Source organism: Podarcis pityusensis, assembly GCF_964106645.2.
Source record: "Podarcis pityusensis genome assembly, chromosome: 10".
Taxonomy (NCBI): domain Eukaryota; kingdom Metazoa; phylum Chordata; class Lepidosauria; order Squamata; family Lacertidae; genus Podarcis; species Podarcis pityusensis.
In genome coordinates, this window is record NC_138035.1 from 5,354,107 (window position 1) to 5,377,520 (window position 23,414).

The 23,414-nt window shown below is 48.8% G+C and overlaps 1 protein-coding gene across 1 annotated transcript in view; it reads left to right on the forward strand.

The window, feature by feature from the left end:
* The first annotated feature begins 3,996 nt into the window (after positions 1-3,996).
* KCP (kielin cysteine rich BMP regulator) overlaps positions 3,997-23,414 on the forward strand; it is a 106,611-nt gene continuing 87,193 nt past the window's right edge. Inside the window, exons 1-3 of the mRNA XM_081022582.1 lie at positions 3,997-4,459; positions 10,286-10,842; positions 12,126-12,198. Of these exons, the coding sequence (XP_080878708.1) occupies positions 4,342-4,459; positions 10,286-10,842; positions 12,126-12,198 (748 nt within the window). The 5' untranslated portion in view covers positions 3,997-4,341. The remainder of the gene's footprint in view (positions 4,460-10,285; positions 10,843-12,125; positions 12,199-23,414) is intronic.

The following is a 23,414-nucleotide window of genomic DNA, read 5'->3' on the forward strand; positions in this document are numbered from 1 at the left end:
CTCTCTCTGTGCCATTTTCCTTCGATGAGGAAGCATCTAAAGATGCTCTCTTGGCTCTCAGCCAAGAGAGGAGGAAAGGACTATCTTGCTATAAGATAGATTCTGAATGTATGTAACCTTTTTAAGCTGTCTGCCTTCTGGGATCATATTGTGAACAGAACGTGAGTAAACTCTTTTATACTTTTGTAAAGACTGTGTCGTGTCTTGTATTTTAAGAGGGAACAAAAGGGGAAATTACCAGAGTAATTATTATAGAGGTTCTAGCGAACCTGTGCACACGTTACCGTTGCGAACTTAAAGGGAAATGTTTATAAACTCTGCTGATATTTTGGGAACTTGTTAGCACAAGTTGGATAAGGATATAATTAGTCAATATATCCTCTCCTGCACCCCAGAACATTCCCACACCTTGGACCCTTGACTTTGTGACCCCTTGCTTCCTGACCCTCGGACTCTTGGCTTCCTGACTCCTGGCTTCTGGACCCCCATTCCTGCTCCCACCCCGCCACCTTGCCCCTGGTCCTGACGTCCCCTGCCGGGGCTTCAATCGCCCATGAACTGGACCATGACAGGATCTCTGGTGGGGGACTTGTCACATTCCTTCTGAGGTTGTTTGCCCATCTTTGGTTCCCTAACCTGCACTCAGCTCTCACCTGTGGCTCCCGAAAGCTGTCAGCATGAGCCAGCGGCCACAATCCTGGGAAATGGCTTCGGCTGGCCGGCTAAACCAGGTGAGGAGAGCCGATGGGTCTCGAACTCTCGGGGAGTTAGGGGCTTCCCCTGCAGCGAAGTCAGGGCTCCGGTCGATTGAGCAGACAAGACCAAGACTGGGTCCAGCAGTCAAGAAATCAGTTTCTGCACATGTTGTAGAGGAAAGTGCGGCGCTCATCTCGCTTTATTGACTGAGGGAGCCGGTGTACAGCTTCCTCCCGGGTCATGTGGCCAGCATGACTAAGCCACTTCTGGCGAACCAGAGCAGCACACGGAAACGCCGTTTACCTTCCCGCCAGAGCGGTACCAGTTACCTGTCCCCCTGTTGCTAAAGGTTTGTCCTTAATGAAAATTCGCCCAAAACATCTAGACAGTGCCTCATCTGTACACTAGGGGGCAGCAGCATTCCAAGCAATCTTCAGCCCCGATTGACATATGTCAGTGTATTTTCTCCTGCTAGCCAGTGGGATAGCCATATTTTTCTTGCTTCTCCAGTAGCCAGTGGGATAGCCATATTTTTTTTAGGCCCCAGTGGTTTTGCATTCAGAATGCACAGGCTGATACACCAGCATTTTAATGAGGGCGCCAATACTTGCTGCAAACAAATTTATGCAGGGTTTTATTCCCAAGTATGCATGGAACCCAATACATCATCATCATCATCATTTGATGGCACAACTGTGAATCGTGCACAATAATTTCTTCTCTCTCTTTTTCATGGGAGAGGAAGGAATCACACACACACCCTTTTGCTTTTGAGTATACAGTGGTATCTCGGGTTACATACGCTTCAGGATACATACGCTTCAGGTTACAGACTCCGCTAACCCAGAAATATTACCTCGGGTTAAGAACTTTGCTTCAGGATGAGAACAGAAATCATGCTCCGGCAGCGCGGCGGCAGCGGGAGGCCCCATTAGCTAAAGTGGTGCTTCAGGTTAAGAACAGTTTCAGGTTAAGAACAGACCTCCAGAACAAATTAAGTACTTAACCCGAGGTACCACTGTATTACACAACCTCGAGCTCCAATTGAGGTGGAATCAGGAAATAAATAAGTCAATAAATCAATAAAATGTACCTAAAGGGAGCCCTACTCACTGAGCACAGTATCCTGTCTCTGTTAGTGGTCAGCAGGATACTTACATGCTTACTCTCACGTAAATCTGAAGGGAACCCCCTCCTGCTGCACCTCTGCTTTGGATTAAGAGCCCCCTGTCTCATTCTCTGCCCCCAGGGAAGCCGCCTCTGCCCCCATTCCAGCCCCACTTTCCACTCAACCCCTCCCGTGCCACCTTCCTTAAGAACATCACAAGAGCATGATGGGTGAGGCCAATGGTCCCTCTAGGCCATGTGTAGGCAACCTAAGGCCCAGGGGCCGGATCCGGCCCAATCACCTTCTAAATCCGGCCCGCAGATGGTCTTGGAATCAGCATGTTTTTACATGAGTAGAATGTGTCCTTTGATTTAAAATGCATCTCTGGGTTATTTGTGGGGCATAGGAATTCGTTCTCCCGCTCAAAAAAAAATAAAAAATAGTCCAGCCCCCCACAAGGTCTGAGGGACAATGGAATGGCCCACAGCTGGAAAAAATTGCTGACCCTCGCTCTAGGCCAGCATCCTGCTCTTGCAGCGGCCAGCTAGACGCCCATTATGGGAAACAGGATTCGAACACAAAACCAACTCTCCCCTCCTGTGATTTCCAGAAACAGGTTGTCAGAAGCATCCCTGCCTTCCCTCGTGGTGGCAGAACACAGCTATCCTGGCATGGAAGTAGCCAGGATTTGGGGAGGGCAGAACCTCAGATTTGCACAGTGGTACCAAGGGACGTGGGTGGCGCTGTGGGTAAAAGCCTCAGCGCCTAGGGCTTGCCGATCGAAAGGTTGGCGGTTTGAATCCCCGCGGCGGGGTGCGCTCCCGTTGCTCGGTCCCAGCGCCTGCCACCTAGCAGTTCGAAAGCACCCCCGGGTGCAAGTAGATAAATAGGAACCGCTTACTAGCGGGAAGGTAAACGGCGTTTCCGTGTGCTGCGCTGGCTCGCCAGATGCAGCTTGTCACGCTGGCCACGTGACCCGGAAGTGTCTCCGGACAGCGCTGGCCCCTGGCCTATAGAGTGAGATGAGCACACAACCCTAGAGTCTGTCAAGACTGGCCCGTACGGGCAGGGGTACCTTTACCTTTACCTTTACCTTTACCTTTACCTCGGGTTACAGACGCTTCAGGTTACAGACTCCGCTAACCCAGAAATAGTACCTCGGGTTAAGAAATTTGCTTCAGGATGAGAACAGAAATCGTGTGGTGGCAGCAGCGGGAGGCCCCATTGGCTGAAGTGGTACCTCAGGTTAAGAACAGCTTCAGGTTAAGAACAGACCTCCAGAACGAATTAAGTTCTTAACCCAAGGTACCCCTGTATTGGTTTTTATTGATTTTGATGATGATAATAATAATAATAATAATAAATTTATTATTTATACTCCTCTCATCTGGCTGGGTTTCCCCAGCCACTCTGGGCAGCTTCCAACAGAATATTAAAATACAATAATCTATTAAACATTAAAAGCTTCCCTAAACAGGGCTGCCTTCAGATGTCTTCTAAAAGTCTGGTACAGTGGTACCTCGGGTTAAGAACTTAATTCGTTCTGGAGGTCCATTCTCAACCTGAAACTGTTCTTAACCTGAGGTACCACTTTAGCTAATGGGGCCTCCCGCTGCCGCCGTGCGATTTCTGTTCTCATCCTGAAGCAAAGTTCTTAACCCGAGGTACTATTTCTGGGTTAGCGGAGTCTGTAACCTGAAGCATCTGTAACCCGAGGTACCACTGGAGTTGTTTTTCTCTTTGACATCTGCTGGGAGGGCATTCCACGGGGCGGGTGCCACCACCAAGAAGGCCCTCTGTCTGGTTCCCTGTAACCTCACTTCTTGCAATGAGGGAACCGCCAGAAGGCTTTCGGAGCCGGACCTCAGTTCGAATCCTGCTTGCGGGTTTCCCATGATGGGCATGTGGTTGGCCACTGTGAGAACAGAATGCTGGAATAAATGAACCACAGGCCTCATCCAGCAGGCGTTTCTGATGCAGTGATGGATGATGCCCATAGCTGCCTCCTGTGGGCGCGCGTTCCGCCGTTTAACCGTGCGCTCCTTTCCGCGCTCCTTGCTGCTGCTGATTGTGATCCGGAGCCGGGATCCGCCTCGGGTTTTCGCTCCCACTCCGGGAGCTGCGGGTCCTGCCCGAGCCGAGCCTCTCTCTCCCCCTTGCTCCCCCCGTGGGGCGGTGTGGGGTGGGCTCAGCCCCGCATTGCCGGCGAAGGAGGAGCAGGGACGGGCTTGCACGGCGGCGGCGCCCATCCCCACCCAACCCCTTTCCTCCTCCTCCTTGCAGACCTTTTCCCTTCTCAGGGCTCGCTGTGGGGAGGGGGCTGCTTGAGACCCCCGTTCCCACCCCCGGAAAGGACCCTGCCCCATCGCCGGAGCGCCCGCTGCGAACCTTCCGCGCCCGCGCGCATCTGGGCGCATTTGGCACCGCATCCCTCTGTCCATCTCCGCGGCTTCCTAGGGCTGAAGAGGAGCCCCTGCCCCCCATCGCCGCCGCCGCCTCTGGGTGCCCCCCACCGATGAATCTGGGGTGCAGGGGCCATGCCGGGGTGCTGGCAGCTCTACGCCGTCCAGTGGGCAGCGCTGGCCCTTCAGGGCGCCTGGCACAGCCTCCCGGGGGCCGCCCAGGAAACCCCCCTCCACTACTATGGGGACAACGGTGAGTCCGAGATCCTGGCTCTCTCTGGGGGTGGCACCTCTATTTTGGGACCCCCTGAGAATCGGGGATCTGGTTCCTGAACCGCAGAGGGTTGGGCTAGATGACCTTTGGTGTTCCCTTTCAATTCTACGGTTCTCTCATTCCACGACCCTCTTGGGGACAGGGCCAGGAAACTTTTCTTCCAGAGCCTTGCCGGATTAGTCTACGCGTCCCTCTCCAGGTATTTGGGGTCCGTTCATTCACATGGCTTTACGGTTTGCAAAACTGGGTCACAGTCTGTGTTCTCCTCTGGTTTCTAAATCCTGAAATAGTAGCCTGGCGCCATCCCCGTTCCACGTTTTTAAAGAAATCCATCTTTTCCTGTGGAACTCCCTGCCACTTGGACATCCAGCCAGGCGTCTCTGCTGTGCTCTTTTCTGCGCCTGCTAAAACATTATTTTTTTCTTAGCCAAGTCTACCCAGATATCTTGAATGTGGATCAGTGTGTTCAAATCTGCTTTTAGTTTCTTGCTTCTCTTAATTTCTTGAAAGAGAAATTTGGATATATTTCTTTTGCCCTTGGCTTTGAATAAGTTATATTTTGTATATTATGAATGTGACCTGCCAAAACATCTTGACACTCGTCTGCATTCCCTCTTTATATTTATTTTTGAAGATGTTACACCTTTATTTTTGTTAAATTTCTTTTTAAAGTTTATGTGAGATGCCACTGAGGGAGTGTCTACTGAGGGAGTGTCTTCTCATGACAAATAACACTGTACAATCCTATATACAGGCGAATAAATTCTATTGGTTAAATGGATGGCAGGGTTTTGAGGTTGTGTACCTCTTTGGAAAGATTCCTGGCTCAGTGCTAGAGCGTCTGCTTGGCATGCAGAATGTCCCAGATTCAGACCCTGATGGTCTCTCCAGGCAGGGCTAGCGCAGGCCCCGCCTGAAACCTGGCTGAGCTGCTGCCAGTCCGTGTTGGTAACACTGAGCTGGCTGGACCAGGGCTCTTCCTTGATGCAAGGCAGATCCCCATGTTCCGCATTCAAAAGACACTCAATTTTTAAATGTGGCAGCATCTACACTGCGGAACTCCCTGCCTATTGATAGCAGGCAGGCAGATTCAATTTCACTTTTTTTCGACGCATGCTAAAAACATTTTTGTTTAGACTAGCCTCTCCAGATGTTTACAGAGTTCGTGCAAGCTCTGTTTTTGGCCTATCCTCATTTTAACTTCAGGAATGCATTAAATTATTGTTGCCGTTTTTTCTGGGTGGTAATTTTATTGCTTTATCTTATTTTGTGAAACGCGTTGAAGGTTCTTTTTTTATTATTGAAAATAAATACAATCAAGCCGTGTACACATTTTACGAAATAAACAATAAATGTTCCCACGGACTCTGAGAGGGAAATTGAATGTTTTCCTTTATGGGATTCAATTTTACTGGAGCCCAAACTGGCCCATTTTGCACTTAGATCATAGAGCTGTGGAATGGGAAGGTAACCCCAAGGGTCATCTAGTCCAACCCCCTGCAACGCAGCAATCTTTTGCCCCATGTGAGACTCGAACCCACTACCCTGAGGTTTAGAGTCTCGTGCTCTACCAACTGAGCTATCCCAGTAGCCAGACTCTTCTTCAGCGGCTGGATGGAAAAGCAACTGTTCGCATCTCCTCTTTGCTAGAGCACATGAGGCAGAACCTTCCTCTGCCCTCTGGGTTCCCCTCCCTGGGGAAAGAGGCAGGATCCAGCCAATTTTGCATTTAAGAGCATTCTTCTTCCCTTCCCGCTGGAGTCAATGAGACTTCAGACTGTTTCGCGTTCCCTGGATCAGGCACCAAAATAGCCAATTATGCCTGGACTGGAAAGAGTGGAGAGCAGTTTTCCTTGCTCTCCTGAATGTTCAAAGACGCAGGACAGATAATAATAATAATAATAATAATAATAATAATAATAACAATATTTTATGTATACCCCGCCCTTCCCGGTTCAAAAACCAGGCTCAGGGCGGCTAACAACAAATTTAAAACACTTTAATTATAAAAGCAGCATAAAATACAGTATAAAAACATGATTAACAATAAAATTCAAAAATCAATTTTGGGGAAATAAGCATTAGATAATCCCCAGGCCTAGCTGGCTGAATTGGTCCTACTTGGGCCAGCGAGGAGACCAGGGGAGAATTAGCTGTGGGATCCCAGAGCGGGTGATCTTCATAAAAAGGGGAAGGGGAGGGAAGGAAGGGGAATAAAAGATCAGGCTAAATTCAAATTGAAAGCCAGGCGGAATAGCTCTGTCTTACAGGCCCGGCGGAAGGAAGTTAAATCCTGCAGGACCCTGGTCTCGTGGGACAGAGCAGTCCACCAGGTCGGAGCCATCACTGAGAAGGCCCTGGCCCTGGGGGAGGATAATCTGACTTCCTTAGGGCCCAGGACGTCTAAACTATGATTATTCATGGACCTTAAGGTCCTCTGCGGGGCAGACCAGGAGAGGCGGTCCCGTAAATACGAGGGCCTTAAGCCACAAAGGGCTTTAAAAGTCAAAACCAGCACCCTGAACCTGACCCAATACTCCACCGGGAGCCAGTACAACTGGTAAAGCACTGGGTGAATATGCTCCCATGGCAGGGACCCCGTGAGGAGCCTCGCTGCAGCATTATGCACCCGCTGGAGTTTCCAGGGCAGCCCTGCGTAGAGCGAATTACAGTAGTTAAGCCTGGAGCTGACCGTCACATGGATCACTGTGGCTAGGTCGGGGCGGGAAAGGTAAGGGTAAAAGGTCAAGGTAAAGGGACCCCTGATCATTAGGTCCAGTCGTGGTCGACTCTGGGGTTGCGGCGCTCATCTCGCTTTACTGGCCGATGGAGCCGGCGTACAGCTTCCAGGTCATATGGCCAGCATGACTAAGCCGCTTCTGGCGAACCAGAGCAGCGCACGGAAACACTGTTTACCTTCCCGCCGCAGTGGTACCTATTTATCTACTTGCACTTTGACGTGCTTTCGAACTGCTAGGTTGGCAGGAGCTGAGACCAAGCAACGGGAGCTCACCCTGTCGCAGGGATTCAAACCGCCAACCTTCTGATTGGCAAGCCCTAGGCTCTGTGGTTTAACCCACAGTGCCACCCGTGTCTCCATAAAAGTAAGGGACCAACTGCTTAATGGTGTCTTTCTGGTTCCCGTGGCTTGCAAACAGCTTTACAATGCAATGGGGGGAAAGAGGTACGAAAATATTGGCAGCGGCTGGGGCAGGGTTTCACTTCTGTCTTTTCTCCGTCCACTCACCCAACTCCAGGCCGAAAGTTGACCACATATTCCAAAGGCCACTCTGCATGCGGGGCCTAGACGCTCTCTCTCCTCCCCCCCACATTCCAGTCTGCCTCCCCCCAGTTCCATTGGAGCAGCCCCAGCTGTTCTTAATTAAACTGGGATCAGGAGGGGTTTTCTGGGAAAAGTGCCCAGGCACCGCTCAGTCCCGGCCGAGCTCTCGACAAAGGGAGCATTGCCTTTTGCACACGGACGTTATGTGGGCCGGGGGACGCATCTGCCCACAAATGATTCACAGCGACAGCCCCGGACTTTGGGGGTTTTTTTTGCAAATCCAGCAGAGGGACCTACGAAGGGCATGCACAGATGTGCGCCCAATGTCACAGCTGGCTTGGGAGAGTCTCCTTCACCATCTCTCTCGCGCACATCGATGTGGCAAGCGTTTCTGCCGCGCGGACACAAGAACATCGGAAGAGGCCTGCAGGATCTAGTCATAGCTGTCAACTTTTCCCTTTTCTTGCGAGGAATCCTATTCGGAATAAGGGAATTTCCCTTTAAAAAAAGGGAAACGTTGACAGCTATGGATCTAGTCCAGCATCCTGTTCTCACAGTGGCCAAGCAGATGCACAAGCAGGATTCGAACGCAAGACCCCTCTCCTTTCCTGTGGCTTCCAAAATCTGTTGGTTTTTTTTAATAAAAAAAATTATTCATTTTTCTTTTTCATTCATTACATACATCTCAATTTCTTAACATTCACTATATATTCCTCTCTCCTTCCCCTCCAGGGCTTTCCCCAACTTCCGCTTCTGGTTTGTTTCTCTTTTCACCCACTTTGCTATCTCCTAACAGAAAAAGTTATTAATAACATAACATCAAGCCTAAAAACATAAAAATAAAAGTAAATACAGTGGTACCTCTGGATGCGAACAGGATCCATTCCAGAGCCCTGTTCACACCCAGAAGTGAACGCAACCCGTGCAAGCACGTCTGCGGGTCTTGATTCACCGCTTCTGCACATGCGCATGACGTCATTTTGAGCGTTTGCGCATGCGCGAGCGGCAAAACCCAGAATTAATGTGCTCCGTTACTTCCGGGTTGCCGTGGAGCGTAACCTGAAAATGCTCAACCTGAAGCACATTTAACCCGAGGTATGACTATACAGTGTAATATTTCACTATTTTCTAAACATTTTCTAGTACTAATAATGTGAATGTTTATTTGAATCCTGCCATCGAGTCTATTGACTTCCTTTGTTTCTGCAAATATAATATAAACTGTTCCCATTCTTTTTCAAAGTCACTGTTGTCTTTTCCTCTTAATCTGTCATTTTTTGCCAGTTCTGGATAGTTCATCAACGTCTCTTGCCGTTGTTCTTTAGTTGGTATTCCTCCAGTCTTCTGATTTTGTGCAGTCAACGTTTTCGCTGCTTGCAGTGGCATACATATATAAAGTCCTCGTTTCTTTTGGTATGTCTTGGCCTAAAATACCTGGCAAAAAAGGCTTCTGGTTTTTTGCGGCTTCCAAAATCTGGTGGTCAGAAGCATTGCTGCCTCTGAGCAGAGTAGCCCCTTCTGATCCTCTTTCAAAGACATCCAATTTGGTGATCTTCACTGCCTCCTGAAAGAGTGAGTTCCACAGTTTAACGACGTGCTTCACAAATGATAGAATCATAGAGTTGTAGAGCTGGAAGGGACCACAAGGCTTCACCTAGTCCCACCTCCTGCAATGAAGGAATCTTTTGCCTAAAAGTGGGACTCAGACCCTCAAGCCTGAGTCTGGTGCTCTGCCAGTTGAGTTAGAAGGACTGTCTTTTATCTACGGGACCGCCTCTCCTGGTCTGCCCCGCAGAGGACCTTAAGGTCCATGAATAACCATAGTTTAGAGGTCCCTGAGGAAGTCAGACTATCCTCCACCAGGGCCAGGGCCTTCTCAGTGATGGCTCCGACCTGGTGGAATGCTCTGTCCCAGGAGACCAGGGCCCTGCAGGATTTAACCTCCTTCCATTGGGAAGGAAAAGAGGGAAGACGGGGTGCAGCAATGGGGTTGGAGGGGAAATACCACGGGAAAAGGGATGGAAAAATAATTTAAAAAATAATAATTTATTATTTATACCCCGCCCATCTGGCTGGGTTTCCCCAGCCACTCTGGGCGGCTTCCAACCGAATATTAAATACAATACAGCGTCAGACCTTAAAAACTTCCCTAAACAGGGCTGCCTTCAGATGTCTTCTACACGTCAGGTAGTTGTTTATTTCCTTGACATCTGATGGGAGGGCGTTCCACAGGGCGGGGGCCACCACCGAGAAGGCCCTCTGCCTGCTTCCCTGTAACCTCGCTTCTCGCAATGAGGGAACTGCCAGAAGGCCCTCAGAGCTGGACCTCAGTGTCCAGGGTGGACGATGGGGGTGGAGACGCTCCTTCAGGTATACCAGACCTGATGATGTACTGGAATTTTATGCGGCATTTGTGGAAATCTAATAAAATGTATTTGAAAAATAAAGGAATAGATAAAGAGATATTAAATCTTCCTCCTCCACCTCATCAGCACTCCTGCTCTCTCTTTTTATTTTTGCAGTCATTGACCTGCTGGAGGCCCTCAACGTCACCCGCTCTGTCGTGGGGGTCACCAAGGCCAAGGGTCCCGATCCGGGCGTGCCAGCCTGGAAGTTCCGCCAGCGGGTGCCCTACCTGACCCTCCCCTGGGACTACTCCGTCTACCTGCTGTCCACAGTGCAGGCGGCCCTTGGCTTCCACTTTGTGGCCCGCCAGAGCCGCGCCTCAGAAGGGACCCTCGTCTCCCTGGTCTCGTCGGCCGCCACCAAGCGGGACGGCCGCCCCCTTCTGCAGCTGGTGTCCAGCGCCCGGTCCGGCCGGCTGCGCCTCGACTACCGGGCCGTCCACAACATGGAGCCGGCCTCCTTGGTCTTCCCCGGGACCAACCCCTTTGCGCACGGTCTCTGGGTACGGCTGGCCCTCCATCTGGAGCCGCAACGCATCTCACTCTTTGTCGACTGCCAGGAGCCCGTCGTCTTCGAAAAAGGCGGCGGCGAGGAGGTGCTGAGCCTCATCCTGCCCCTGGACCTGCAGGTCACCTTTGCCAGTTTGGAAGGAGACAAGGCCAGCAAGTTCCTGGTAAGTTGGCAACACGATGTTCCCGAATGCCAGTACCTGTGAACCGGGTGACAGCTGTTTCCTAGTTCTGCTGGATCTCTCTCTTTTCTTTCTTTTTAAAAATATTTTTATTAAATACAGTGGTACCTCGGATTACATACGCTTCAGGTTACAGACTCTGCTAACCCAGATATAGTGCTTCAGGTTAAGAACTTTGCTTCAGGATAAGAACAGAAATCGTGCTCTGGTGGCACGGCGACAGCAGGAGGCCCCATTAGCTAAAGTGGTGCTTCAGGTTAAGAACAGACCTATAGAATGAATTTAGTACTTAACCCGAGGTATCACTGTAATAATAATAATAATAATAATAATAATAATAATTTATACCCCACCCATCTGGCTGGCTTTCCCCAGCCACTCTGGGCGGCTTCCAACAGAATGTTAAAATACAGTAATCTATTAAACATTAAAAGCTTCCCTAAACAGGGCTGCCTTCAGATGTCTTCTAAAAGTCTGGTAGTTATTTTTCTCTTTGACATCTGGTGGGAGGGCGTTCCACAGGGTGGGCGCCACCACCAAGAAGGCCCCCTGCCTGGTTCCCTGTAACTTGGCTTCTCGCAGGGAGGGAATGGCCAGAAGGCCCTCAAAGCTGGACCTCAGTGTCCGGGCAGAACGATGGGGGTGGAGATGCTCCTTCGGGTATACTAGACCGAGGCCATTTAGGACTTTAAAGTACCAACACTTTGAATTGTGCTTGGAAACGTACTGGGAGGCAATGTAGGTCTTTCAAGACTGGTGTTATATGGTCTCAATGGCCGCTCCCAGTCACCAGTCTAGCTGCTGCATTCTGGATTAGTTGCAGTTTCTGGGTCACCTTCAAAGGTAGCCCCAGATAGAGTGCATTGCAGTAGTCCAAGCGGGAGATAGCCAGAGCATGCACCACTCTGGCGAGACAGTCTGTGGGCAGATAGGGTCTCATCCTGTGCACCAGATGGAACTGGTAGACAGCTGCCCTGGACACAGATTTGACCTGCGCCTCCATGGACAGCTGTGAGTCTAAAATGACTCCCAGGCTGCGCACCTGGTCCTTCAGGGGCACAGTTGCCCCATTCAGGACCAGGGAGTCCCCCCCACCTGCCTGCCTCCTGTCCTCCAAAAACAGGTTCTATTATTCTGGTGCTTGATTTTAACAAAACCACTCCTTTCTCAATTCATACCCCCACGAGGCATTTTTAGGGTGGCTTTATTTTATTTTATTTTATTTTATTTTATTTTATTTTATTTTATTTCTTTTCACTGTGCAGGGCTACTGGCAGACAGCAGAGATTTCACCCAGTGGCTTCCCCCACCGTCCCTGGCACTGCGAGAACCTGCCAGGTAAGAGATGGGGGTGTTGGGTAGCAGCTTGGTTTGTCTGCGCAGGCGTTGGCTGAGACGCCCTTGGCCAACCTGCCACACTTGAGGCCTTTTGGACTACAATTTCCATCAGCCCAGTCCAGAACAGAGTTGTATGAAATGGTGGCTGATGGAAGCACGTCTGGACGCATAGTCCAGAACATCCGGGAGCTGGGTATGTTTAGCTTGGAAATGAGAAGACCGAAAGGTGGTTTTTAAACTGAGATTCCTGCATTGTAGGGGGGGTTGGACTAGATGACCCGGGGTCCGCGATCCCTTCCACCTCTACAATTTTATCATTCTTCATCCACTCGGAATGGAGTTTTTTTTAAAAAAAAATTCTATTAAGTTTTCCATATTTGTCATGATCACATTCTATTACATACCGTATTTTTCGCTCTATAAGACACATCAGACCCCAAGACGCACCTAGTTTTTGGAGGAGGAAAACAAGAATAAAAATATTCTGAATCTCAGAAGCCAGAACAGCAAGAGGGATCGCTGCACAGTGAAAGCAGCAATCCCTCTTGCTGTTCTGGCTTCTGGGATAGCTGCGCAGCCTGCATTCACTCCATAAGACACAAACACATTTCCCCTTACTTTTTAGGAGGGGAAAAGTGAGTCTTATATAGCAAAAAATACAGTAATTCTGTAACCTGAAACCTTGCTCAAACTGAGCATCGACCTCCTCCCCTCCTCCCTCTTTCTGACTTCCAAATATCTTTACTGGATTTTTAGCATTTCTATAACCACTTTTTTACCTGTGATCTTCTTTTTGTACTTCACCTGAATTATATGTAAATCAGTTTCTTATATTCACATTACAAAACATTTCAACATTTTCAGATGTTTACAATGCTCTTTCATATAGGATATAAATTTGCTCCAGTCCTTTTGAAACAGTTTGTCACGCTGATTCCGGATCCTCCCCCTCAGCTTTGCCAGGTCTACGTATTCCACCATCTCACTCCCATTTCTCCAATGTTGGAATTTCCTGTCGTTTCCATTTCTAAGCCAGAAGTATCCTTGCAGACTTTGTGGTGTACATAAACAAATTTGCATCTTTTTTTGGAATATCCTCTCCAACTAAACGTAACAGAACTGGGAAGCAAAACAGCGAGACATCAAAGCGGCCCGCTGACTTTGGGAACTGTTATGTACTGAGTTGAATAGGATCCAGAATGCAGCAGTCTGATTGGTCCTACAACAATAGGATCCAGAATGCAGCCGTCTGATTGGTCCTAGAACAATAGGATTCAGAATGCAGCAGTCTGATTGGTCCTAGAACAATAGGATCCAGGATGCAGCAGTCTGATTGGCCCTAGAACAATAGGATCCAGAATGCAGCAGTCTGATTGGTCCTAGAACAATAGGATTCAGAATGCAGCAGTCTGATTGGTCCTACAACAATAGGATCCAGGATGCAGCAGTCTGATTGGCCCTAGAACAATAGGATCCAGAATGCAGCAGTCTGATTGGTCCTAGAACAATAGGATTCAGAATGCAGCAGTCTGATTGGTCCTAGAACAATAGGATTCAGAATGCAGCAGTCTGATTGGTCCTAGAACAATAGGATCCAGGATGCAGCAGTCTGATTGGCCCTAGAACAATAGGATTCAGAATGCAGCAGTCTGATTGGCCCTAGAACAATAGGATCCAGAATGCAGCAGTCTGATTGGCCCTAGAACAATAGGATTCAGGATACAGCAGTCTGATTGGCCCTAGGACAATAGGGTCCAGAATGCAGCAGTCTGATTGGTCCACAGGAGCCACCCAATCCAGCTCCAGGTGGAAGTGAATCCGTAACCTGATTGGCCTACGGGTGAATCCCGGAATTAGCCAATCACGTGGGGCCCATTGTGTAAATAATGTATATAAAGCAGACATTCTGGGGGAACTTCCATTCCTCCTCACCACTATGAGCTGAATAAAGAGGATGAAATCCACTCTCGACTCTGAGTATATTTCAAACTCCCATCAGCCCAGTCCAGCACAGAGTTGTATGAAACGGTGGCTGATGGAAGCACGTTTGGACTCGTAGTCCAGAACATCTGGGAGCTGGATATGTTTAGCCTGGAAATGAGAAGACCGAAAGGTGGTTTTTAAACTGAGATTCCTGCATTGCAGCGGGGGTAGGACTAGATGACCCGGGGCGGGTGATCCCTTCCATCTCTACAGTTTTATCATTCTTCGTCTGCTCGGAATGGAGTTGGTGGGAACGGGGAAGCAAAGAAACGTGACATCAAAGCAATCCGCTGACTTTGGGAATGTTCTCGCCCTGTCAAGCCTTCGACATCTGTGCAAAGAGCAGGAATCAGCCGCACTGCCAGATGTTCCCTGTCCTGGGCGGGTACAATTTGTGGGCCTTGGATGGGCTCCAGCTGTTGGGAGAGGAGGGGCTGACATCTGGATTAGAGTGGGAAAGGAGTGGGGGGGAATCTGTCTGGAGGGAGGTGACGAAGGGGCTTGACGTTTTTCTCTGTTCCCGAGCCAAGCGAATGGTGTGTTGGAGAGATCTCTCTCTGGGGCTTTGCAAATGATCCATTTATTTTTTGCGCTAAGTATTATAGCTGTTAAGGACACGAGAAGCGGTTGCTAGCGCAGGTCAATGGCCCATCGAGTCCAACATCCTGTTTTCTTTTTTCTCTTTTCCCCCCCTCAAAATTTTTTATTCCTTTTATAACACAAACAAACAATACAAACAAATTCTTGTCTTATCCTTATTTTTTCCTGAACATTGTTAGGTGAGCTTCCCCAAGAACCCCCTATCTGATTTTCATTTTATCTCATCTTTAGCAGTTTACATATATCATAATTTTTAACCATTTTTTTATCACACTTACTTAAAAATCTTCATATTTTATCACTTACAAATAATACTATTTTAAAATACACTATCTTCTGCTTCTAACCCTACAGCCTATATCCACTTCCAGAGCTATTCTAAGATTTAAATATTAACATATTTTTTCAAATATTCCTTAAACTTCTTCCAATCTTCTTCCACCGTCTCTTCTCTCTGGTCTCGGAGTTTCCCGGTTAGTTCGGCAAGTTCCATATAGTCCATCATCTTCATCTGCCATTCTTCTATAGCTGGTAAATCTTGTTTCTTCCAATTCTTTGCTAATAATATTCTCACAACTGTTGTGGCATACAGGAAAAAAAAAATCCTTTTGGGGGATTTCTCCCCCCACTATACCAAGTAAAAAGGCTTCTGGTTTCTTAATAAATATGTTTTTCAACACTTTTTTCAGTTCATTATAAATCCTTTCCCAGAAGTCTTCTACCTTGGGGCACGTCCACCACGTGTGGTAAAAGGTTCCTTCTTTTTCTTTACATTTCCAGCATTTATTATCATGAGTATGATACATTTTTGCTAGCTTCACTGGTGTTAAATACTTATCTGTACATCATTTTCATCAATTTTTCTCTTAATACATTACATGCTGTAAATTTAATTCCTCAGCATCCTGTTTTCACAGTGGGCAACCAGAGTCCCCCCATGAGAAAACTGCAAGTAGGATTTGAGCAAAACAGCCCTTTCCCCTCTGGTGGTTTCCAGCAACTGGGACCCAGAAGCAACGGGGCCTCCAATTGTGGAGGGCAGCCATCCTGTCTAGGAGCTGTCGAGAGCCCTTTCCTCCTCTGTGAATTTGTCTCACCCTCTTTTAAAGCCCTCTAGGCCTGTGGCAGGGAGTTCCACAGGTTAACAGCATCCTGTGCCATTCCTTTAATCTGTGTCACAGGATTGACCTGTGCCTCCATGGACAGCTGTGAGTCCAAAATGAGCACTGGTCCTTCAGGGGCACAGTTGCCCCATTCAGGACCAGGGAGTCCTCCACACCTGCCCGCCTCCTGTCCCCCCAAAACAGTACTTCTGTCTTGTCAGGATTCAACCTCAATCTGTTAGCCGCCATCCATCCTCCAACTGCCTCCAGAATAGCATGCTGTGAACTTCAAATCGCTCTTCCAGATTTCCCCCCAGAGATTCAAATCTATATTACATCGTTACATCTCCAGCACTTGTCTGATTCGGACTTATACATTTTAGCATGTCTTGTTGTTGTTTAGTCATTTAGTCGTGTCTGACTCTTCGTGACCCCCTGGACCAGAGCACGCCAGGCACTTCTGTCTTCCACTGCCTCCCGCAGTTTGGTCAAACTCATGCTGGTAGCTTCGAGAACACTGTCCAACCATCTCGTCCTCTATTGTCCCCTTCTCCTTGTGCCCTCCATCTTTCCCAGCATCAGGGTCTTTTCCAGGGAGTCTTCTCTTCTCATGAGGTGGCCAAAGTCTTGGAGCCTCAGCTTCACGATCTGTCCTTCCAGTGAGCACTCAGGGCTGATTTCCTTCAGAATGGATCGGTTTGATCTTCTTGCAGTCCATGGGACTCTCAAGAGTCTCCTCCAGCATCAGAATTCAAAAGCATCAATTCTTCGGCGATCAGCCTTCTTTATGGTCCAGCTCTCACTTCCACACATCGCTACCGGGAAAACCATGGCTTTAACTATATGGACCTTTGTTGGCAAGATGATGTCTCTGCTTTTTAAGATGCTGTCTAGGTTTGCCATCGCCTTTCTCCCAAGGAGCAGGCGTCTTTTAATTTTGTGACTGCTGTCACCATCTGCAGTGATCATGGAGCCCAAGAAAGTAAAATCTCTCACTGCCTCCATTTCTTCCCCTTCTATTTCCCAGGAGGTGATGGGACCAGTGGCCATGATCTTCGTTTTTTTTTTTATGTTGAGCTTCAGACCATATTTTGCGCTCTCCTCTTTCACGCTCATTATAAAAGGTTCTTTAATTCCTCCTCACTTTCTGCCAGCAAGGTTGTGTCATCTGCATATCTGAGGTTGTTGATATTTCTTCCGGCAATCTTAATTCCGGCTTGCAATTCATCCAGCCCAGCCTTTCGCATGATGAATTCTGCATATAAGTTAAATAAGCAGGGAGACCATATACATCTGCAGTGATCATGGAGCCCAAGAAAGTCTCACTGCCTCCATTTAGCATGTCTACTCCGAGTTAAAAACTTGTCCCTATCCCCTTTCTCCTTGCTGTGCATAACTTTATAGACCTCAATCTGTTTCTGTCCTGCAAGTTAGGTCTCCCCCAGGAGACCTAAAAGATGAGGATGGATCTATTTGGGGCCTCCTACGCAAATCCACTACTTTGGTTTCCCCAAAACTTCTGGAAGAATTCCCCAAGTTGTCGACCCACGCTGCAAACCTGTTCATGCATGAGACCGAATCGCGTCATCGCCAGCCCCACAAAGGCAGCGCTAACCTCTCCTTCTCAGCATGGAAATGGCATCGTTAATGTAAAAATTGCAAACGGGACCCAGAGATTTTTTTAAAAAGAGTCGTACACGGAGAGCCTCCGCATTTCCTGCTGTATTTATGAACCGAGTGCTTTCGGGTAAAAAGCCTTGATCTGATGTCTGCCTGTTCCCCAGAGAGGAGCTTATGTGTCCAAACTCATGCTTCTCATCTGCCAAGGAAATATTAGGCAAATCGTTTAGTTAGAACAGCTGTTATTCAGCTAATAAGTCTGTAGCTGGGCTGGCTGCTGTTAGGCTTCCTGTAAATAAGGAAGACCAAGGAAGACTTGGGAGTGAGCGCTGGACCATAAAGAAGGCTGATCGCCGAAGAATTGATGCTTTTGAATTCTGGTGCTGGAGGGAGACTCTTGAGAGTCCCATGGACTGCAAGAAGATCAAACCGATCCATTCTGAAGGAAATCAGCCCTGAGTGCTCACTGGAAGGACAGATCACGAAGCTGAGGCTCCTAGACTTTGGCCACCTCATGAGAAGAGAAGACTCCCTGGAAAAGACCCTGATGTTGGGAAAGATGGAGGGCACAAGGAGAAGGGGCCGACAGAGGACGAGATGGTGGGACAGTGTTCTCGAAGCTACCAGCATGAGTTTGACTAAACAGCGGGAGGCAGTGGAAGACAGGAGTGCCTGGCGTGCTCTGGTCCATGGGGTCACGAAGAGTTGGACACAACTAAACGACTAAACAACAACAAGGAAGACTGGCCAGAAAATGTTGCTTTCTGGCAGGGATGGGGGACCTGCATAGTCGCGACTGATGGGAATCGAACTGGCAAATGGCAAGGATATCTCCGGAGAGCCCCAGGTTTCTCGTCCCTGTGGAATGGAGTGCTCCTCTGAAGGGTTCCAGCCAGCCATGCCCTCTTAGAATAGTAGGGTTGGATGGGACCCTGAGGGACATCTAGTCCAACCCGCTGCGATGCAGGAATCTCAGCTAAAGCATCTCTGACAGATGGCCATCTAACCTCTGCTTAAAAACCTCCAGGAAGGAGGAGAGTCCGCAACCTCTGGCAGGAGACCGTTCTGCTGTTGAACAGCTCTTACTGTCAGAAAGCTTTTCTGAATGTTCAGTCAGAATCTCCTTTCTTGCAACTTGAAGTCATGGGTTTGAGTCCTGCCCTCCAGAGCAGGAGAAAAACAAGCTTGCTCCCTCTTCCATGGGACAGCCCTTGAGATATTCGAAGATGGCTTTCATATCTCCTCTCAGTCTCCTCTTTTCCAGGCTAAACATACCCAGCACCTTGAACCGTTCCTCATCAAGCTTAGTTTCCAGACCCTTGATCATCTGGGTCGCCCTACTCTGCAAACGTTCCAGCTTGTCAACTTCCTTCTTAAATTGTGCTGCCCAGATTGGTGAAGTCTTATAAATAGGTAAAGGGGTAAAGGGATAAAGGGGACCCCTGACCATTAGGTCCAGTCATGGCCGACTCTGGGGTTGCGGCGCTCATCTCGCTTTACTCGCTTTACAGCTTCCGGGTCATGTGGCCAGCATGACTAAGCCGCTTCTGGTGAACCAGAGCAGCGCATGGAAACGCCGTTTACCTTCCTGCTGAAGTGGTACCTATTTATCTACTTGCACTTTGAGGTGCTTTCGAACTGCTAGGTGGGCAGGAACTGGGACCGAGCAACGGGAGCTCACTCCATCTCGGGGACTTGAACCGCCGACCTTCTGATCGGCAAGTCCTAGGCTCTGTGGTTTAACCCACAGCGCCACCCGCGTCCCTATGAATAAGTAAGCATATAAATAATTTTCACAAAAGTTATGCTGACAAATACTTTATTTCAAGGCTTGAGCTGTATCTGCATATAAAGACAAAATAGAAAATATAGATAAATATGCTGACCGAGGTCCCCTTTGGAATTGGAAGCCCATATGCCCCCCCCCCCCGACAGGGCCTGCTGACCAAGGCAGAGTAGAGCGGGACTATGACTTCCCTTGATCTGGACACTAGACTTCTGTTGATGCAGCCTAGAATAGCATTTACCGTATTTTTCGCTCTATAAGACGCACTTTCCCCCTCCTAAAAAGTAAGGGGAAATGTGTGTGCGTCTTATGGAGTGAATGCAGGCTGCGCAGCTATTGCGGAAGCCAGAAGAGCAAGAGGGATCGGTGCGCACCAATCCCTCTTGCTCTTCTGGCTTCAGCGATAGCCACGCAAAGCCTCTTGAGCTCAGCCGGAGCACTCCTCCCTCTTTGCTCAAGAGGCTTTGCATTGCTTTCTTGTTTCTTGTTTTCCTCCTCTAAAAACTAGGTGCGTCTTATGGTCGGGTGCGTCTTATAGAGCGAAAAATATGGTACATTTTTGGCTGCTGCATCACACTGTGGACTCATGTAGAGCTTGCTGTCCACCAAGACCCCCAGATCCTTTTCCCATGTCCTGCTAGTGAGTCAGGTGTCCCCCATCGTGTACTTCTGCATCTGGTTCTTCTTGCCTAACTAAAACACCCCAAATGCTGCAGCTTTTGTTCACGGGAGAGTCGCTCCACCCCCACCCCACGCCTGGTCGTTTGTTGTGCCCTTTCTTCATCTTTTCCCACCTCCACAATATCCTTTCGCAAGGGGTTGAGGCGACAGAGCTCTTTAAGAAACTCAACTTTCTGGCGTGAGCTGGAACGCAGCTTGCAGCGATCTGTTTCTGCGCTCCAAGATGTGAAAGTTCTTTTTTTTAAAATAATAATAATAATAATAATTACTTTTCCAACAATTTAAACACTACAAAAAAAATGAACAATACAATACAAAAACCCTACATAATACTAAAACATTAAACTAACAAAACAAAACAAAAACAGTTTAAAACACATCAAACAATTTCAATCTTATCTTTCATTCACTTATTTCAATGAGCTCCTCACACCTCCCTTTTTGTATTCCACTTCTATTAATTGTTTCAGCAATTCCTTTCCATCTTCCTCTGCTATCTATCCTATAATTATCTTATTTTTAACCTTATTTTTAAGGTTTAATTAACCTTATTTTTCCCTTTAATACTCTATTAATCTATTTATACTTAATTCCTTATAACACTTCTACTAAAGCCATATAACTTCATTCCAACATTTTTCTAACATCAAGATGTGAAAGTTCTATGGTCCTCCCTCGATTACGCCGCTCAACCTCATTTCTCAAAAACCTTGTACTCTTTGCCCCATGACCTCTTTGGGGCAGTGGCGGCGGGGTAATTAATTGGCCAATTACCTGAAAAGAGGCTTCTGAAGGGTCATCAGACTGAGCCTGCCAAAACATTTTGACCTTTGACTGCAGACTGCCAGTGGCTGTGGAGCTGGATGCAAGTTGAGTTCCTTTAAGCCCTGCTAAAATTCAAACGGCTTTGTGGGATTTCTGGCGTGAGCATTGTGTTCCAGAAGCTGCAGTGATCTGTGGGGGGCTGGTTTCATCCCCCCACTTCCTTCCCACATTGCCCAAGCATTTGAGAAGCTGCCTCCTGGAAAAGGGCACTGGGGACCTCTGAAGTCTTTGTCCAAATCACTGATTTATAGAATTGCAATGCACCCAAAGGTCATCTAGTCCAACCCTCTAAAACGCAGGGATCGCAGCTAAAGAATCCCATCTTAAAAACCTCCAATGAGGGAGAATCCACCACCACCTTCTGTGGGCGTCAAACAGCTCTTGCATTGAGCAAGTTCTTCCTCCCCCCCCCCCCCGCCAATATTTTTTATTGATTTCCCAAATTTTTAACAAATACAACATAGCACGAAAAAACAAAGTACCTCTGGGTTATTTGTGGGGCCTGCCTGGTGTTTTTACATGAGTAGAATGTGTGCTTTTGTTTAAAATGCATCTCTGGGTTATTTGTGGGGCACAGGAATTCGTTCATTCCCCCCCAAAAAAAATATATTCTGGCCCCCCACAAGGTCTGAGGGACGGTGGACCGGCCCACGGCTGAAAAAGGTTGCTGACCCCTGCACTAGAGCATGAGACTCTTCATCTCGGCGTTGTGGGTTCGAGTTTCCTGCGTTGTGGGGGTTGGACTAGATGACCCTTGGTGCCCCTTCCAGTTCTATGACATCATCAGGAGGGCACTGCTTGGCTGTTCCCAGGAGCGCCAGCCTGGCCCCGCGACTGTGGGTGCCTGGGGCCACGGGTGCAAGGCCCTGGCACTGAAATTTGTGGGTGCCTGGCTCCCAGTACATTTCTGAGCACAATTCAAAGTGTTGGTGCTGACCTTGAAAGCCCTAAACGGCCTCAGTCCAGTAGACCTGAAGGAGCTTCTCCACCCCCATCATTCTGCCCGGACACTGAGGTCCAGCGCCAAGGGCCTCCTGGCGGTTCCCTCCCTGTGAGAAGCCAAGTTACAGGGAACCAGGCAGAGGGACTTCTCAGTGGTGGCGCCCGCCCTGTGGAACGCCCTCCCACCAGATGTCAAAGAGAAAAACAACTACCAGACTTTTAGAAGACATCTGAAGGCAGCCTTGTTTAGGGAAGCTTTTAATGTTTGAGGCATTACTGTATTTTAATATTTTGTTGGAAGCCGTCCAGAGTGGCTGGGGAAACCCAGCCAGATGGGTGGGGTATAAATAAATAAAAAAATTATTATTATTATTAGGAATTTTGTGGGTGCTCAGACTCCCAGGGCCCCAGGGATTTGGCACCTATGGCCATCCCTGCCCTATGCATTGGCCACATCTCCTCCTGACCTCTCCGTCCTTTTTCTGGCCACCATTCCTGCTCTCTCCCACTCCTTTCCCCTCCTCCCAGCTGCTGGCAAGGCCTGCCCTGAACCATCCATGCGTCTAATGATCATCTCGGCTCTGGCTGTCCCCAGCTTGCCCCCTTCTGCTCATTAAGCGTTTCTGGCCTCCAGCCCCCCTGGAAGGGTCAGCCCAGCTTCTGGGCCCACACGCACACACCCCGCTTGGCCCCCGGGAGGGAGGGGTCGAGGCTTCACAACCCCGCCGGGTGCCCCCTGATCCAAGCTGCTGCTGGTGGTTCAGGGGGTCCTTGCGCAAGATGGAGGTCAGGCTGTGAGGAGGGGAGGGCTGGAGTCCCGCCGGAGATGGAGGGGCAGCAGGACGCCGGACGAGCAGCTTTCTTTCTTGATCTTTTTCCTTTTAATTTAAGGTTTGGGAGGGCAAGGCAAGCGATCAAAGGGATGCAGCTTTTGGGACTTTTTAGCTTCGAGAAAAGCCAAGAAACAGCATGGCCGAAGCTCGTAAAATTACACCTGGCATAGGGGAGGAGGGCTGTAGTGAAGTTGGGAAATCCTGGTATGTCAAACTCGGTTCACGCAGGAGTGAGACGTTGTGGGAGAGATAAAACTGTAGCCTTCTGGGGAATGGCGGTTTGGTCTCTTTAAACGTAAAGCTACCTGTCTCTAGAGGGACGCGGATGGCGCTGTGGGTTAAACCACAGAGCCTAGGGCTTGCCGATCAGAAGGTCGGCGGTTCAAATCCCCGCGATGGGGTGAGCTCCCGTTGCTCGGTCCCTGCTCCTGCCAACCTAGCAGTTCGAAAGCACATCAAAGTGCAAGTAGATAAATAGGTACCGCTCCAGCGGGAAGGTAAACGGTGTTTCCGTGCGCTGCTCTGGTTCGCCAGAAGCGGCTTAGTCATGCTGGCCACATGACCCGGAAGCTGTACGCCGGTTCCCTCGGCCAATAAAGCGAGATGAGCGCCGCAACCCCAGAGTCGGCCACAACTGGACCTAATGGTCTGGGGTCCCTTTACCTTTACCTGTCTCTAGAGGTGTGAGTCAATTACATCTTGACTGTTGGCAGGATGAGATGTTATCTGATTTGTCCTGATACAGCTGGGGGCTGGAGTGTGGATTGGGTTGTAAAAAAGGTTGTTGTTGTTGTTTAGCCGAGTCCAACTCTTCGTGACCCCCTGGACCAGAGCACGCCAGGC